At 44.0% G+C, this 19,616-nt stretch overlaps 1 protein-coding gene across 1 annotated transcript in view; it reads right to left on the bottom strand.

The window, feature by feature from the left end:
- PIEZO2 (piezo type mechanosensitive ion channel component 2) overlaps nucleotides 1-19,616 on the bottom strand; it is a 255,503-nt gene that overhangs the window by 74,403 nt on the left and 161,484 nt on the right. Inside the window, exons 8-12 of the mRNA XM_018039712.1 lie at nucleotides 8,031-8,193; nucleotides 5,394-5,513; nucleotides 3,186-3,224; nucleotides 2,094-2,232; nucleotides 918-1,066 (exon numbers count right to left, since the gene is read on the bottom strand). Coding sequence (XP_017895201.1) covers nucleotides 918-1,066; nucleotides 2,094-2,232; nucleotides 3,186-3,224; nucleotides 5,394-5,513; nucleotides 8,031-8,193 — 610 coding nt within the window. The remainder of the gene's footprint in view (nucleotides 1-917; nucleotides 1,067-2,093; nucleotides 2,233-3,185; nucleotides 3,225-5,393; nucleotides 5,514-8,030; nucleotides 8,194-19,616) is intronic.

The following is a 19,616-nucleotide window of genomic DNA, read 5'->3' on the forward strand; positions in this document are numbered from 1 at the left end:
AGAACGAAATTCAGATCTGACCTTGCCACTTTTGTGTGGATGACCCAGGAGAGTAATCTGCACAGATATTATAATTCCAGGAGAATTTTTTTTTTTCCCTGTACACTATTCCTGTTTGGACGAAAAAGGGAGGAAAACAAATTGGGAACGTTTTGTTAAACTTCTCTCATTTTTAAGGCCTCAGTCACACACGACCCTCGGTTGTTGGGGCGTAGAATCTGCTTCACGTTCTTTCTTGTGTGCAGTTCTAGGATCATCTGAAGGTATGAAATATTCGCACTGTGTGTTTTTGAATAAAGACGCCTATCATCATAACAGACCCGGCTGCTTAGGACTGCCCTAAAAAGAAGAGATCTGCTGTGATTAAAAGTCTGCTGCCGAGGGGAGCTTCCAGGGAAGATGATCACAACCGGAAAATGCTCTTGGGGACTGTGTTTGGTGCTCAGGCTGGTAAGCATTTGTTCCAGTTCAAATGTAATAGTCTCACTCAAATCCAAGATGTGACTATAACCCTCATCATCTGAGAGAAATAAAAGTGGCCTTTGTTAATGTGAACACCTTCAAAGCCACTTAGAAAAACTACCGACATGTCCTTTTAAATCCGAAAAACAGGGGACAGTCTGATTTGATAGGTTAATTTGAGAGACAGGTATTAATATTTAAAATCAGGCTAAGTGGCATAGAGGAGGACATGGTTTTGAAATCTATAGTATAAAGATCCTATGAAAAATTAACAGAAGCAGCCATTGTCTGCCAAGACATCAAGATGAAGTCGTGCTGGTAGGAGGAGGCAGTGGGGCTTGGAGCCAGCGGGGCTTGAGCACAGTCCATCCGGGCCAGCGCTAACGTTATCCCAAGGACAGAGCAAGGTGTGGGGTGGAATCTGAGCAGAAGTCGGGACTCTGGCGCATACGCACCATCATGGCAATGAGGGCACAGATGTAGCTCTGTTTCATGATAAACTGGAACACAGACACCATGGCGTGCACTTTGACACTCCTCTTCTCCTCCCGGCTCCGCTCCTCCTCAAACTCTTCTTTCTCATCATTATCTTCCTCCTTCTTTTCTAGAGGGACAGATTATTTTATATAACAATTTATGCACATAGGTGAATTTCATATAAGCATCCCAAGCACAAATTTGTCCTCTCTAGTAACAAGCAGCTCTCTTTCAACAGGATTGTTGCGTGCTAAGTCATTCAGTCATGTCTCTTTGTGACCCCATGGGCTGTAGCCCACCAGGTTCTTTTGTCCATGGGATTCTCTCTGCAAGAGTACTGGAGTGGAGTACCATTTCCTCCTCCAGGGGATCTTCCTGACCCTGGGATCAAACTCACATCTCTTTCATCTCCTGCATTGGCAGGTGGATTCTTTACCACTAGTGCTTCAATAGGATAAACTGAGGGAAAAGGGAGAAAGGTCTAGTCAAAGTTTTGGGCCTCTTGGTTTTCTTATTAGACAAAAGGAACTCTTCCAGAAAACATTCATACGCTAACCAGGAAAACTATGGACCGCGATAGTGGAATCAAATTACAAAAAGACTAAAACACAGAGACGCATGTAGGTTTAACACTGCAAACAAGATGACTTGTTTCAAATATTTTACCTTCTGTTTTTCAAAGTTTATTCCCATTGTGCTCAGTCACTTCAGTCATGTCTGACTCTTTGCGACCGTATGGGCTACAGCCCACCAGGCTTCTCTATCCATGGGATTCTCTAGGCAAGAATCCTGGAGTGGGCTGCCATGCCCTTCTCCAGGAGATCTTCCCAACCTAGGGATCGAACCTGTGTCTCGTAGGTCTCCTGCATTGGCAGGCGGGTTTTTTTTTTTTTTTTTTTTTTTAACCATGAGTGCCACTTGGGAAGCCCTTACCTCCATTAGGTCACTTATTTTGTACCAAGGACAGAATGCACAGGGCAGGATATAGGGGCAAAATCTAGACAGAATCTAAGGAAATGGGCTTCATCAGACTGACTGTGGCAGGAAAACACCTCTCCTAGAGATGAAAAGGAAAGAGAACCACATCTGATGAAGGATAAACCAAAGACAAGAGATGCTGAGCTCTGCAGGCCACGGTCCCACAGGCTTCTTACCAGGGGAGGCAGTGGCGGGCTCCCAGCGGTACTGCGGCGTGGAGTACAGGTCAGCCTTGGCAGGGCCATTCTCCAGTGGGAGGCTGGGGTGGATGGTGTGGTAGTCCACGGGGTTGCCATTCACGGTCACCAGCAGGCCCTGCCGGGGGCGTGGGGCAAAGGCAGGTGGGACAGCAGCTCTGGTTTCCCACACAGACCCCCTCCTCTGCTCTGCTAGGTGGGCACACTGGACGCTGCAGAGCTGAGGGGAAGCTGAGCATTGTGGGCAGTGATGCCTGCCTGCAAGACAGCCCTGCTCGCCGTCCAAACCCAGCCCCACAGAGTCACACAGAACAAGGCAAACCTGAGCTGGACCACTTCTGCTGCGCCCATGCTGTGCGCCCTGCTCTCCGTGTGAAGCGTGAAGCCTGGAAAGGCTGCAGAGGGCTCAGGGCCTGCTCTGGTCTCCCTCCAGCCTCAGCTCCCAGCCTGCCTCCAGCTACAGGATCTCCAGACAGACTGGGTTCTGGCCTGGAGCTGCTGCCTGCCCTCCCCGCTCCCCCTACCCCAGCCTGATCCCACCTGCCCCATACCCCACGTGGCCCTCAGGACCAGCAAAGTCTCAGGTTAGCTACAACCCTATGGTCTCTCCCTGACACTGCAGCCTGCAACTTCCATGTTGTAGCATCTCGTACACTAAATACATTCTCCTACTTTTTCCCTCTGGTCTCTTTGGCTTTACGATTTGTTATTTATGCAGATACATATAAACATAGACATGCACACATACACATGTGTGTCCACAGATGTGTGAGACTTTCTACTCAAATCATAGAACAGGCATATCTGCAGAGCAGAACGCCTTTTGAGAAAAAGCCCTCCAACGTGGCTTTTTAAAAGTTTAAATACGTTTTATATGTTTATACTCGAGCTCATGTTATATGAGTCAATGTTTTAACAGCAATAAATCCGATATAATTTCTGCAAAATAGTATTCAAAAACATATGAAAATTTTATAGAGCATAAAACTATACTCAGAGGAGCTAATTCCATTTATGTGCCCTTTCCATCACTTTCTGCGTGCAGAAATGAGAATTCTAGGGTATACTAACGTCGGACGGCTTGTAGTCATCCTGAGTCATGGATAAAAGCTGCAAAAGGAATACAGGACAGCATGTTAATATGTGAACAGAAAGCGATGTGATGTTTACACACAGCTACAGAGTCTCAGCACGCATGCACTCGATCCTTCAGCCGGGAGCATGCAAGTGTGTTAACATCACAGTGCAAAACATAAAGGGACAATGATGCAGCTGGAGGCTGCTGTTTATTGTAACCATTTCCAGTTTCTGATGCTGTCTTTCATCACAATAAACAAGCAGTCACTAACCACATGACTGAAAAAGTTGATGTTGTTTTTCAAGTGTTTTGTTCTCACAGAATTGCTGCTTGGTTTTAGACTTCTAAGACCCTTTGAGATATCTCTAGGATTCTGAAAGTGTTGACTTTTCAAGGAACTGAAGTTTCATAAAAAGAAAATTTGACTTGTAGTACAGATTGGCATTAAGATTTGTGTACTGTCCACAACAGAAGAATTATGACATGGCTGTGACTTTCAGCTGTATTAGAGGTGGGGGGGTCCAGTTTCCCCAATAACAAGCATCTGCTGAACTAGCAGTTCTTTCACCTTTGGGGTCAGAACTTGCTTACTTTCTTAAAAATCACTGAAGATCCTGAAGACTTTTACTTATGAGAGTCATACCGATCAATATCTATTGCGCTAGAAATTAAAATTGTGGCATTAAAAATATTCATTTGTTCATTCATTAAAAATTGGCTCGTTCACATGAATAATTTTATCTAAATAGTTATCTTTTTAAAAATAGTGAAAAGAATGGTGTTGTCTTATTAAAATATGCTTTTGCATATCTTTAATGTTGTGCTCAAAAGATCACTCCATTTATTTTTCCAGTAATTGTCTGCCAAAAGCTCATGCCTGAACCCCTCAAACTGTCCATCAGCTGTTCTTGCACGTAGACCTGTGGTACATGGATGGCAGCTGGGTCCACTCGCCAGCCAAGCACTTCTCCTCCTCGAGGGATCAGGACTTCAGGCGGTCTTCCACTGACGTCACCCAGAATATTAAAAAAGCGTGTGCCCCACGGTTGAGATTTAAGAAAAGCAAAGACTATTTCTGGTTTATCAAGAGTATTCTTGAGTGGAACTGACCTTTCTGTTTTGTTTCCTGTGTACACGTGGCCATCAGCTTCCTGCTGCTGCCATGGCGGGAGCTCTTGTACCATCAGAGCAAGTGTCAGCAGAGCCGAAAGGCAGATCTCTTAAATGTTGTTACAAAAACTGTTTCTAGCCCGTGGATCCCAGGAAGGGTCTTGGGAGTCCCCAGCCATGGTCCACGGCCCTCACCCTGGAAACTTTCACGCTGTCTCCATGGATATCACAGCTTAGTGACCTGAGCAGGATGGTCTGGCACGTGTGTGATGGGACAAAAGGGCTCCAGGACACTAGATGTCTCTGGGCACCATGGCTGCTCCTCCAGGCTGCAGTGCCCTGAGAAGTTCATTCATTGTTCCCCCATCTCTCGGCCCTCAACAGGCAGGTGCACAGATAGGACCAAGTGTCTTAGAGAAACTCTGCCACTGAGTCAATCAGAGAATCTCCTGCTTGATTCCTAATATGACCCCACCAGAGAAGTGTGAGCATCTGTGGTCCAAACATTGCAATGGGTCGCTGGAACAAGTCAGTGGCTGGGGCATGGTGAAAATAGTGAACAAACGGTGAAAAGCTTAAGAAGCACCCAGCCGTGCTCTCGGCCCTGGTGCCCACACTGTGAGCCTGACACAGGGAGGGGCTCCCTCTTCATGTCCACGCAGACTGGCTGGTGTCCCCTGAGTGGCTGTGTGAGCGGTCGTGGTCACCACGGCGGCCGACTCAACACAGAGTCACTCTCCACAGCGCATCCCAGCACCTAGGCCGTCACTGCCCAGGGCCAGGGATCGCTTTGTTTTTTTGTTTTGTTTTGCTTTAAAGGCAAAATTATCTTTAAAAATTAAGACCACCCTCTCTTTCTGGGATTGAGAGGCTTCAAGGGGAAGCACTGAACTGTAACAGGTTGGGTCTGACAGAGCCTGGGATTTCCTTTCCAAGCACTGGGCTCCCATGTCTGATCTTAACCTTCACCATCAAACAGCCCCTGTAAACTGAGAAACCTGGGTTTGCACGTGGACTCACATGGCCTGTATTCAGCAATATGATAAAAAGCAGAAAATAAACGAGAGATAACCCCTGTCCTGGCGGCTTACTTTTCTCTCGTCGGTGGGGTAGTGGGTCGCGTACCACAGGCTCCGCCTCCTCTCGGCTGTGATGGGCGCGGGGCTGCAGGCCAGGGCTCTGTCCTCCTCCTTGGTCTTCTCTTCCTGCACCTGAGACACAGAATAACCCACAGGACAGCCCTGCATCCGGAGCAGGTCCCTCAGCAGCCCGGGCGCCCAGACAGGGCTGCTCGTCTCTGCCCCCGCGTGCTGATCTCCTAAAGTAACATACACCCTACACGGGCTTTCATCCAGACACTTCACAAATGGCCAAAAGCCCACCCTGTAAACACGGAGAGAGCAGACTTGCTTGTGAATTACAGGAACAGGTGCCCATGGTTTGTTACAAGCCTCCATTTATGTTCTGACCTGCAGGAGGAGGGCCATGCAAAGTCCACAGAGGCCACAACTGCACATGGAACCTGCCAGGGGACTCTTATGAAAGAGACATTCACTAAAGGCAGAACCATCTAGAGCTTACACGCAACGTTAAGCAAAAACACAGCTACTGCCTAACACTGCCACTTGCCTAATTGAACCTTGGCCTAAATCAGACAGTCGGTCCAGGAGAGATGGATAGAGAGAGGAAGGATCAGTACGCACTTGGTGGTTGAGGATGGTTTCCAACAAAGATGCCCCATGAAAGGGCGCTTACACGCATTGATTTGCGGGCAGAGGGAGAGCGCTCAGTGTTGCTGCCAATTCCCGGGGTCTGGCATCCACACAGAGCACCAGACCCCAGGGAGCCCGAGTCTTACATTCAGCTCCAGACACTTGCTCCTCTCTTTCTCAAACTTACATCACAGACTTTTATTGCAGAACTCATGTTTTTCATGAAACCTACCAGGCCACCTGGAACCATGATATTAATACAACCAGGCACCTGCCCTCCATCACTGCCTTGGTGAGGAAGTCCTGAGTGCCAACCCCATTTAAAACACTGACCCCCCCAAGGGTTGACCTGGTATGAATGAGACCCTGCTCTACACACACCCGCAGATGCTGTAGGGTAGGACCTGCTGTGGACTGTGTGGCCCGGCATGTGGCCTGTCCTTCCCACTCTCTGCCTTCCCTGGCTCCTGGACAGCCTGGGGCCAAGGAGGTTGAGAGTCTCCAGGGCCTGAGAGGCTGGAACAGCCCAGCAGCTCCTGCCTGAGGCACCAAGGGAAAGCCAGGGGCACCTGGGACTCTTATGAACCTGAAGGCATTAAGGTCATTTCCATCATTGCCTAAGACGTTGTTCAGAGAAGTTCTCACATTTTTACTTCTTTCACACAGTTTTATGTGTGCGTCTACATGTACCCATACCTGCGTGTTTGTGCAGGAAAAAAACGCAGCAACACTGTAAGGGGTTTACTGGCGCCCTCATATCTTAGAAGAGACTCGGAGGAAAAGGTAACCAAGGTGACTGGGATTCTCTGTGAGCCTAGAATCATCCTGTCACCACTGCTGTCTCGGGGAAAGTGAGACCTGAGACCCCTGTAAACAGGACGCCTGTACTGTGGGCCAGAGTGAGGGTCCCTTCACACAGGGAGGTAGGCAGACCCCCAGCAAACAAGGACGCCTGTGCCGTCAACTGCTCACATATTTGGGGGCTGCCTTTCTTTTTGTAAAACGTTCAGCCCCTCACTTCCTCTGGGCCGATGTTCTACCTGTGGCCCCAGGCTGGGGTCTGAAATGCTGGCTGGTCCTCAGTACACACTGGTAGCCTGGCTTCTGACCGGGTGGATGGAGCTGGAGGGGAGCAAATGCCAGCCTGGGATCTCACCTTTGCCCCCATCCTAGCATCCCCTACCCTGCTCGGCACGTGGCCGTGAGGTTTTGCATAGCAGCCCCGTCTATGCCACCTATCTCCCTCACAGCTGACTTCTTATAGTCATTTTGGGAGAACGAAAGGGACTGAAGTTGCTGTCACTGAAAAGGAAAAGAAAGGGACCACAAGCTGTCCTCCCTAATGGTGCCCTAACATACCACATTCTATGAATAACCCCACAGGGAACAGCCCAGTCCTCAGCCCTGTCCTTTGACCCTGGGGGTTACTGCACCACCGAGATGGGGACATCCCCATCATATCATCAGAGGTCAGAGGTCTAAGCTTTAGGAAGCTCCAGTCGCCATGACAACAGTCTGGGTGGTCAGTCTCCATCATATCATCAGAGGTCAGAGGTCTAAGCTTTAGGAAACTCCAGTTGCCATGACAACAGTCTGCGTGGTCAGAGACCCTTGCATTGTCAGCAAACATGGGCTTGAATCTGATTTCTACTGTTCATCAAGTACGTGATTTACCTCTCTACCCTTTGTCTCCTCATGTCTAAGATGGGTACAGCACCTGTATGTAAACAGCCCAGCACCTGGCCTGGCAACTAGTGAGTGCTCAATGAAAATGAGGCTTCACTGCCCTCACCACCAGCCCTCTGAGCAGCCTGGGGGATGCTAACACAGGGAAGCTGGTCTTTGATCTGATAGAATCTGTACTTGCTTAGGGCTCTGTGTGGAAACAAAACACTCTGATAAGAACACTATAGTTATTTCAGGATATACTATAGTCAGCAGTTGATAGGAACGAACCCTTTCCCCGGAGTCTCCTGCTACTTTGCAGACAAGACCATGAAAACTTCTGGTCCTTACAACGGGCTCCTGCAGCCAGATTCGGATCAGAGTGGCCAGCGTGTAGTACATCACCAGCAGGACGATGGGGTTGGCGTGGTGGTACCAGGACAGGTCGGGGTTGGCAATGATCTTCCATGTGCTGGAACAGTCTGTCTGAATGACTGATTTGATACCAAACAACCTATTTAAAAACAAAAGAGAAATATTAAAAAGATGCAACAAAGATCTGGCTCTGATCCACAGAATACAACCAGCTTGTCTGACACATTCATGAGCTGTGCTGTGCTTAGTTGCTCAGTTGTGTCTGACTCTTTGTGACCCCATGGACTGTAACCCACCAGGCTCCTCTGTCTATGGGATTTTCCATGCAAGAATACTGGAGCGGGTTGCCATGCCCTTATCCAGGGGATCATCCCAATCCAGCGATTGAACTCGGGTCTCCAGCATTGCAGCATTACTGTCTGAGTCACCAGGGATGCCCCATATATAATATATGCATCTTTAAATCATACATTTGTATGTTTGTGTATGGATAAAATTCATACCAACATTACCCAGATGGCCTTTCCTCTGGTTCAAAAATCTAGTTAATACCAAATCTTTGCACACTTATTAGAAATTTATGTCTCAATTGTCAATAAGTGTTTTCTTAATGTAGATTTCTACTATATAATCAGATATAATTATATAATGGGAAATTGTGTAAATGTGATTCATTAAGAAGTTCATTTTATATGAATTTTTTTTCTCAGAAATGACTCTACTAAGTGAATGACTCACTTTACATGTCAAGTGAGTCTCCCTGGAAAGCTTCAATCGTTTGTAGCTTTTACATGTTAACTTCCTTTGACTTTGATGTCCCATTTTTTGCTGCTCTAAGGTTTTCCAAGACTTTGAATTCTCCACTTGTAAAACCTCTCAGAGATATTGCAGTTATTATCATGAGGCCAGGGTGATATTAGTGACCATCCCCACCCCCACTCCTATCAGATTCCTACTTCTCTTCCTCCTCCTTGGCAGGGAGCACAACTGTCTCTCCACTCTCCATGGAGCACTTGCTTTGTGATTTTTCTCCCCTTCCAAAGCACTCCCAACATTTGACAGCACGTGGTGGTTATGACTTGGCTGGGTGTTTGTTTCTCCTTGTACATGTTGGCAGATTTATAAAACCTCCACCTGTTTTCAGGTTCACTCCAGATCACATCTGCTGGTCTCTGGTAATACAGAAACCCAGCCATTTGCAGGAAATACGTAATACTGAAAATAACCCCCCACTTTAAAACATTAACTTGTGGTAAAATACAGATAACATACCAGGGGTTGGGAAGGTCCCCTGGAGAAGGGAACAGCTACCCACTCTAGTATTCTGGCCTGGAGAATTCCATGGATTGTATAGTCCATGGGTTGCAAAGAGTTGGACACGACTGAGTGACTTTCTCCTTGCAATCTCCTATATGGATCTCACACATAACACAGAATCTATCATCTTACATTTTTAAGTGTACAGTATAGGGGTATTAACTGCATTCACACTGTTGTACAACCAATCTCTAAACTTGTCATCTTGCAAAACTAAAACCCTGTCCCCATTAAACACTAAACCCCACCCCATCTTCCCCCTCCGCTCTTGGTCACCACCATCCTACCTTCTGTCTCCATCAAGATGATTATGCTACGCACCTGGTAGACTCTAAGTGGAATCACACAGTATCTGTTCCTTAGTGACTGTTTATTTCACTCAGCATAATGTTCTCAAGGTTCATTCACTGGTGTAGCAGGTGTCAGAATTTCTTTCCTTTTGAAGGCTGAATAACATACCACTGTATGGATGGATCACATTTTCTTTATCCATTTCTCCAAGGATGGAGACTTACACCTTTTGGCTGTTATAAGTTGCCATGAACACAGGTATACAAATACCTTTTGAAGATCCCACTTTTGATATTTTTGGCCATCTACCCAGAAGTAGAATCGTTAGAGCATATGGTAGGTCTCTCTTTAATTGTTTGAGGAACCACTGTACTGTGGTTACAGTGGCTACAATCAGTTTATGTTCCCACCAACAGTGCACAGGGCTCCAATTTATGTACATCCCTGCCATGTTTCAAGTGTTTTGATGGAGCCATCCTTGCAAGCGTGACCTTAGACACCACGCTTTTAATTTAGCCTTTTCTTTCAAGAGCTCAGAGATCTTTACAATCCGAGCCCTTCATACTGACACCTGGAGGCATATTCTCCAATCAAATAACCATATTCTCCCTCACTAACCAGTTGACACAATATCTTCACAAAACTTCACCGAGAGATAGCCAAGAGACGAATCTTATTTCAGAAGCTTTTTATTTGTAACTCCGAGTTTTTACCAAGAATCACTTTCTTTAGTCTGCAAAACACCCTTTAATATTAAAAAATATATATCCATGTGTCATGAAGATCTGCTGGTGCCAAACACCCTCAGTTTCACCTGAGAATATCTTTATTTGACCTTTATTATACCAATGGCACCCCACTCCAGTACTCCTGCCTGGAAAATCCCATGGACGGAGGAGCCTGGTGGGCTGCAGTCCATGGGGTTGCTAAGAATCGGACATGACTGAGCGATTTCACTTACATGCACTGGAGAAGAAAATGGCAACCCACTCCAGTGTTCTTGCCTGGAGAATCCCAGGGACGGGAGAGGCTGGTGGGCTGCCGTCTATGGGGTCGCACAGAGTCGGACACGACTGAAGTGACTTAGCAGCAGCTAAGGTATATATATCATATATACCTTTAGATATAAAATCACACCTTGATTTTTTTTTTTTCCAGGAGAACGTGAAGGATGTTGTCCTCTTGCATTTAGACTGGTATAATTTCTGGTGAGAAGTCTGTGATTCCCTTTCACAAGATGTACTTTCTATTGTGATGCTGTTACTATTTTTCTCTATCATTGTTATTCACAATTTAATTGTACTGTGGCTTGGTGTGTCCAGCATCCTGCATTATGGGGTCACAGGGTGGGGCAGGTGTGGGGGGGACAACCCTTTAGAAAGGGGGGCCACCAGCAGACAGGGACAGAACCTCCTCCTTCTCCAAAACCCCATGGTGCAGTCAGCACAAGTAAAGGCCAAAAATCTAACTGCTGGCAGGTGGGAAACAGAATTAGTTTTACACATGAATAAAAGCAAGGACACACTGTCAAGAAGGCAAGGCAGGTCAGATGTCCACAGAAAATGAGGTTTGTGCTTCCACTCCCCTGAAGGCATTTCCTCAAAGTTCGACAAATGTCTTTGCTGGAAGGAGACTGAATCTAGCTCTCAGGGGTCCTCCCAGCAAGATGCTCCCCTGTCCTTACAGCAGCCCATCTGGGTGAGGACAGACCACTTTTACACATGTGTTCTTGCTGCTCTGGCTTCCAACCACCCTCCCCTCTGTATTGCATCATATGAAAAACACAGCCAATGTTTAACGTCTTTTTTCATTAGTTTCCTACTTATGCTTTAAACACATTTCCATGCCAAACCCATAGACGTTTTTGAGAAACTGGAGTTTGACAGTTTCCGCACAACATTGTTTTCTTAAGCTTGGAAAAACTGCTTGGAGTCCCCTGGGCTCTGTATCATGCCTTTGAAGTCCTTTTTGGCACATGTGTGTCTTAACGGTCTGCCAGGTTGTTGTAATTGGGCTTAACCCTACGCACGCGGAACCCTGACTTATTATAAAAGCATTCTGTCCATGGGACAATTTTGCACAGGTAGAAGGTGTGTTGTCTTCAGAAGGGAGACAGCAAATGAACACACTGAGGCCATGTGGAAATTCCTTGCCATTTCACCATTAAAGGCCCACTACCCTACTTGAGATGATGCCACATCTCAAGAATATTTATATGCAGTGTATGTTCTAGATTTATGGCCTATCTTCTGTGTCTAAACACATTTTCACCTCTGAGAGCAGTGCAGAAATGAGTCAGAACCAGGACTCCCAGGACCAGTTGGTCATCCCATACAGCTTCTTATGACAAGACCAAGTTCAGTCCCTAAAACATGCAGCCTTCCGTGTTGGGAGCACAGGATGAGAAATATCAAATGTGGGCATTTCTATTACCCACAAACATAATTTTCCCCAAGTAGCTATAATGTAAGCATGGATTTGAATACCTCATTTTAAAGCCTTACATAGTTAATAACCAATGAACTTACAAAGGCAGAAAGGAGATGCAAGCCAACTTCACAGTTCCTCTGATAAATCAGGCACTATGTTGAATGTCTGAGGTCAGCTCTGCTGGGGATCTGCTATTGGCTCCATTACACATGTAGATTGAGGCACAAATGAATACAAAGGTTTGTATGTGGTAGGGCTTATGTATCCAGGTCTGCTGGCTTCAAATCACACCACTCCATTTCTCAGGTGCAGTAAGTGGTGAAATAGGAAAACCCCAAGGTTATCAGGAAACCCTCAGGAAAGGGCATTAGTCATAGGAAGATTCCACTACAGGACACATTTAGTAAATTTGTCCTTTCAAGTGCTGAGTCCTGAGTCTATTGAGCATTATAGTTATTGTTGAAGATGTGCAAACAAATAAGATACTATTCCTGTCATCATAGAGAATTCACGATGGTGGGCAACTACTCAAATATGGCGGAATGACTTTAAGAGATGTGCTCTGAGCTGTTCATCCTTTGGAAGGTGGTTATCAAGTTTTCCTTTCATAGAACTGCTTTGCCTGGATGGTGGGTGCAGAGCGGTGATTTGCGCCACCCCTCTGACTTCCCTGGTGGCTCAGATGGTAAAGCGTCTGTCTACAATGCGGGAGACCCAGGCTCAATCCCTGGGTCGGGAAGATCTGCTGGACAAGGAAATGGCAATCCACTCCAGTACTATTGTCTGGAAAATCCCATGGACAGAGGAGCCTGGTAGGCTACAGTCCATGGGGTCGCAAAGAGTTGGACATGACTGAGCGACTTCACTTCACTTTCTGAGCATGGGAGCAGCAGGCATTACCTCGGAAGGGCACAGGGGCACCTCACTGACCCCATGGGAGGGATCTCACTCCCCAGTGGAGTAGCCAGTCACTGGCTCTTACATTTTAATTTATCTGAAGGGCACAAAAGAGAAACCTGCAAACTAGTGACCAGGGAGTTTCACTGAGTGTCAGAAAGGTCAGAGATACAGAAGGAAAAAGGTTGGATAATTCATCTATGGGGGCATGCTCAAACAGGGGAAAGCAAGAAATCTTCTGTAGGAAAAGTTGTAGCTTAAGAACCTCCAGGAAGAAGCAAACATCTAGAAAAGGAAGCAATTGGCAGAAGTCTAGCTAAAGCCCGGATCTTCTTCTGTAAAGTCCACATAAAATGCTTCTATGTGTTCTAGGATAAAGCCCTAAGTTTCTCAGGTTTACATCATAGGAAACGGCTTTCCATGAAGTGTCTTTGTAATGTGATGCAACAAAAAGTATAAGCTTTTCCCATTCTTGGGAATTTTCTATTTTAGGAAAACATGAATATATTTTAATGGACATGTATCATAGAAATATGGTAACGTTAATCAGTTTCAAACTCAATCATGGAATGGATGTTAAAGCTGGGTGTTTTGTTTGTTTCTTTTTCTTTTTTTTTTTTTTCAATTCAGGGAATCAGTTATCAGGAAGGTGAGTGCAATTTTCCATCAATATTAATATATAAAGTAAGAATAATAAGAACTTCAGATTTATTGTCAGACACAATACAAGTGAGAAGACAGTGAGGGAACATCTTTAATGTAGCAAAATAAAAGCTATTACCCTAGAATTCTATACCCAGCAAAATTATCTATCACTAGAAGGTGCACTACAAAAAATGTGAAAAATTATTTTATGCAGAAGAAAAATAATCATGGAAATGTGGACTGAATAGGGAAAAAAGACAGTACAAATTCTCTGAATAAATTAAGTAACTATTCTCTGCAATAAATTAAATAAAATCATTACTGATTCTACAAATATTCAAAAGAAAACAAACTCAAAATTATTAGCAACTTTATGCTAATAAATTTGACATCTTACATGCAAAGGAAAATTCCTTGAAAGATACATATTACTAAAACTCATTCAAGAAGAAATAACTGGAGAATCTTATATTTATTAGAGAAATTGAATCTGTGCTTAAATATCTTCCCATGAAGAAAATTTCAGACTCACATAGTTTTATAAGTGAATTCTTCTTAAGGAAAAATTTAAAAATAATGATAAAAAATTCAACACCAACTCTTCTGTCATACAAATTCAATCCCAGCAGGCTTTGCTATAGACATTGACAAACTGATTTAAAATTCATATGGAAAATTAAAGGGCTTAGAATAGCTTAAACAACTTCAAATTAAAAGAAAAAAAGAAAGTCTGACACTGCTTAAATTCAAGAGATTATCAAGCTATAAGTAATCAAGACAGTGACATAAAGATGAAGAGACAAATTGTATAGAATAGTCTATATATAAAATCAACCACATAATCATGGTCATGATTTTCAATAGATGCAAAAGAAAACACAGTCATTTCAATAAATGATTCTGGACTACTTAACACCAAAGGCAAAACAAACTCTGAGAAGAAGATATAGATGAAATGTTTGTGAATTTGGGCTTGGCAAATAATTCTTAACTACCACACCAAAAGCATGATTCACAAAAGAACAACTATGAAGTATATTTCATCAAAATTAAAAACTCTGCTCCTGCAAAGACACTAGTAAAAGGATGATAACCCATAGACTGAGGAAATATTTCCAGAAACATATACCTGATAAATGATTCGTGTCCTAAACAACTGTCAGAACTCAACTGAAAGAAAACAAAGTTAACATGATTTTTAAAAATGGGTAAAAAGTGAAAGATTTATACGATCTGAAGAGAGTGTGATGAAGAGAAAGCAGCATCGACGTACAGTCCACAGCATTGCAAAGAGTTGGACGTGACTGAAGCGACTTAACATGCACATGTGTGTAAAATAGATAGCTAGTGAGAAGTTCCTATAAAACACAAGGAGTCTGGCCTAGCACTCTGTGATGACCTAGAGGGGTGGAATGTGGGGAGGAGAGGGAGGCTCAAGAGGAAGGTATATATGTGTAATCATGGCTGATTCTCATTGTTGTATGGCAGAAGTCAACACAACATTGTAAAGCAATTTCCCCTCAATTAAAAATAAATTTAAAAAAACAAATAAGAACAGGTAAAATATTTTAACAGACACTTCATTAGAAAGATACATGAATGTAAAATCAGCTCATGAAAAAGATCCTCAGCCTCATTAGTCACTAGGGAAATGCATTAAATTAAAACCACAATGAACTGCCTCTACACAACAATCAGAATGCCCAAGTTTAAAAAGATTGACTCTACTAAGACAGAACGAAAAAAAGAAATGAACTCTCACACTGCAAAATGAGACCTGCCTCCTGTCCCCACCCAGGATAATCATAATATTAATTATAACAATAATAATAGCAACAGTAATGTTTAAAAGTACATACTACATGATTTTGTTTCTAGAAAGTCCTAGAAAATGTACTCTAATCAAGTCAGGGAGAGCCATCAGAGTTTATCTGGGGATGGGATGAAGGAGGATGAAGACAGGAGAGAGATTACAAAGGGGATGATGGAGCTCTTGAGACAGATGGGTATATTCATTCCCTTAATTATGGTGATGGTTTCATGGGTATGATTATGTCAAAACTGATCAAGCTGTAAGCTTTAAATTATGCAGTTTATTTCATATCAATTATACATCAAGAAAGCTGTAAGAAAAACAATTATACTATTTCCACCAAAAATGAATAACTAGCAACTTTATGAAAACAATTGTTAAGTTTTCTCAGGAAAAAAAGCTTCTTTAGAGAAACTCTGAAGAGAAAAATCAAAGCCTCTCAGCTCCCATTTCCAGAGCTAACCTCTTACTTCTGGGTCAGTTTGTTTAGAACTAAAATGAACACACTGCTATATTTAAAATGGATAACCAACAAAGACCACTGTATAGACATGAACTCTGCTCGATGTTATGTGGCAGCCTGGCCTGGAGGGGGCTGGGAGAATAAAGGATACATGTATATGTGTGGCTGATTCCCTTAGCTGTTCACCTGAAACTACCACAACATTGTTAATCAGCTGCACTCATACAAAATAAAGAGTTTAAAGTTTGGAAAAAGAAAAAAATGCAGACAACAGCAGCCACAGTTACTGCATAAGTAACATTCTGAACTTCAGAAAGCCAAGCAGTTATGAGGCAACATCCTTCTGTATATTTGTCCTCAAAATACTTTGCAAGTTAGCCAAACTGGCTTATCTAAAGTCTAAAAAATTAATGAGGTGTTACTGCATTGAATTAAAGTTCAATCCATGAATGAGAATCTTAGCTCTAATAAACAAGATGGTCACACTTTCCAACAAAACGTTTGATAGCAAAATAATTGTTTTGTTCCAAAATGCCCTTTCTTAAAAGATCCCTTTAATTTTTCATCAGCTGTTATTTTAACATGAAGGATTAGTCCATCTTCCCACCACAAGAACTTTTACCATCATTAATTTGCTATTAATTTTTAAAGTTGAAAGCACTTAAATGTACCATCCAGGCATAGTTTGTAATATGTTCATTAATACTAATCATTTGGAGCAAATGTAGAAAAAAAATAACTGCCAACTCTGCCTAATCTCTATTCCTCTTCATATTTTGAAAGATTAAATGTAGAAGAGTCATCTTTTCACCTGGCAAGCTTCACTGGACTACATTTTATCCTTGAGAGCAGGGACAGCACTTGGGCAGAAAGGTCCTGACTCGCGGTGACCTGTGCAGGTGAGTTGCTCTGTGCAAGCTTCAGAGCTTGACTGCCCTCCAGGTCAGCAAGGAAACCAGGCCACAGGACAGGGTGGGTCCTTCCTGGACACTGGAAGAAGACCCTTCCTGAGAGGCATGCTCAAGAACAAAGGCGAGACACAGCTGGTCGAGGGTGCACTTCCAGAAGCCCAGGCTGGCAGATGTCCAGTGTGGAGGCTCATCTGCCTGGTCAGGGGCAGTGGCTGCTTTAAACATGATGCCAGGTGTCACTTGGGTGGCAGGGTGACACCCCACCCAGGGACCCCTCTTTCCCAGGGGTCTTGGGTCAACACCACACCTACTCACGGCCCCAGGTGACCATCAGGTTGTGGAGATTCCCCGAATGGACTCGAGGGTCAAGTATTTACATTCTATTGATTTTCCATTTATCTGTGAAAAGTCAATTTGTTTCTCTTGGTTCTCAGTTTTTGCCTTTTAGATGAGCACAGATAAAGTGGGTCTGAGTTCAGTCACTTAATCCAAAAAGAAACAAGAGTTTGGTTGCTGTTATATCACTTACCAACCTGGCAAATTAAACCATTGACTCCCTGGTGGGGACACCCTTAACAAAAAGGGGAAGTGTTAACCACAGGTTCATTTACATTCCTCAGCATGAAAATGACCTGCTTGACATTAATTTTCCCCACACTGGACCACTTTCAGATGAGGTTCTTACCAACCTGCCTCCATTATGAACAATTTTGTCTTTCTGTGCTGTTTCCATTAGCTAGGCTAAGACGGCTCTGATGAAAAGGCAGCACCATGGCTGTCCCAGGTAAAGCTGCAAACACACTAGAACAGGCCACATTAGACAAGCACCTGCAAAGCCAACGGCACCAGACACAACACAAGAGTGACTGCATTGCGTCACTTTCTAGGAGCCCATTGGCTTCTCCAAACTAGAAGAAAAAGACACAGCATCAGGGCCATTATGACTCCTGACACATTCAGTTCAGTTTAGTCGCTCAGTTGTGTCCGACTCTGCAACCCCATGAATTGCAGCACGCCAGGCCTCCCTGTCCATTATCAACTCCCAGAGTTCACTCAAACTCATGTCCATCGAGTCGGTGTTGCCATCCAGCCATCTCATCCTCTGTCATCCCCTTCTCCTCCTGCCCCCAATCCCTCCCAGCATCAGAGTCTTTTCCAATGAATCAACTCTTTGCGTGAGGTGGCCAAAGTACTAGAGTTTCAGCTTTAGCATCATTCCTTCCAAAGAACATCCAGGGCTGATCTCCTTTAGGATGGACTGGTTGGATCTCCTTGCAGTCCAAGGGACTCTCAAGAGTCTTCTCCAACACCACAGTTCAAAACCATCAATTCTTTGGTGCTCAGCCTTCTTCACAGTCCAACTCTCATATCCATACATGACCACCGGAAAAACCATAGCCTCGACTAGATGGACCTTTGTTGGCAAGGTAATATCTCTGCTTTTCAATATGCTATCTAGGTTGGTCATAACTTTCCTTCCAAAGAGTAAGCATCTTTTTATTTCATGGCTGCAATCACCATCTGCAGTGATCTTGGAGCCCCCAAAAATAAAGTCTGACACTGTTTCCACTGTTTCTCCATCTATTTCCCATGAAGTGATGGGACAAAATGCTATGATCTTAAATTTTCTGAATGTTGAGCTTTAAGCCAACTTTTTCACTCTCCTCTTTCACTTTCATCAAGAGGCTTTTTAGTTCCTCTTCACTTTCTGCCATAAGGGTGGTGTCATCTGCATATCTGAGGTTATTGATATTTCTTCTGCCAAGCTTGATTCCAGCTTTTGCTTCTTCCAGCCATTACTGACATTTTAATGACTAGTGTAAGAATAGGATAAATATAATAAACAATGCTGTACTTTTCATGGTTTTTTTTTTCTCCATTTTTCTTATTTGTTACAGAATGGTTAAATATTGCTGAAGTTTGAGGCTTTGGCTTTTCTTTCTTATACTGTTTTAACACTGGAATAAACATGTTTTTCCTCCACTAAACAAAGTGCATTTTCTTATTGTGATTTGTTAAAACAGGACATGGAAAGGGACATGGGACAAGTTGTTGTGTATTTATTTAATAGAGAATGCTGCCTCCAAAGGGAATGGCCTGAATCTCTCCCAATCCTTCCCACAATTCTTGTTCATTTTCAAATTGCAGGATCTAAGGTGAAAAAATAAAGCAGCAAAACAACAAAATGAATTTGAGCAAAGAAGTCCAACCCTTGCAGTATAGAGAAAGTGACTGTGACTGTCGCAGAGAAAATGCAGAGGTTGGAATGACAGCCAGTCAGAGATGATGAGACGTGACTTTGAGGGCCATTCAGTCAGCCCCATATGAGTGCTCACTGTGCACAAATGTTCATGACACTCAGAAGAAGAAAACCTACAGGTTCCATCACTCTCAGTCATGACTACGAAAGCAGTAGACGCTGACTCCCCAGCCAAGCCCTCCACCTGGCCCATGTTGGAATGTTTGCTGCGATTGTCTGGATAATTTTGGTGAGAAAACAAGGACCGCCCCCCACCAACCCCACTTTGCCCAGGACTGTTTTTACATGAGTTCACCGAATTTACATGAATTTACATGAGTTCACTGAATTACCTGCAGTGTCATCTTTGCAAGGGAACAGTCAACAGTGAGCTGACACTATTAAAACTGGCTTTTTGTAAAGTCACCAGCGAGGAGATATTTGTTTACAGCATTCAACACATTTCAGCTCACATTCAAGGACACCACAGAGCAAGTCAGGCCCACCTGCCCCAGTCCTGTCCCCCACAATGCACGTCCCACACTTTCCGTGCAGA

Source organism: Capra hircus, chromosome 24 (assembly GCF_001704415.2).
Source record: "Capra hircus breed San Clemente chromosome 24, ASM170441v1, whole genome shotgun sequence".
NCBI classification, from domain to species: Eukaryota; Metazoa; Chordata; class Mammalia; order Artiodactyla; family Bovidae; genus Capra; species Capra hircus.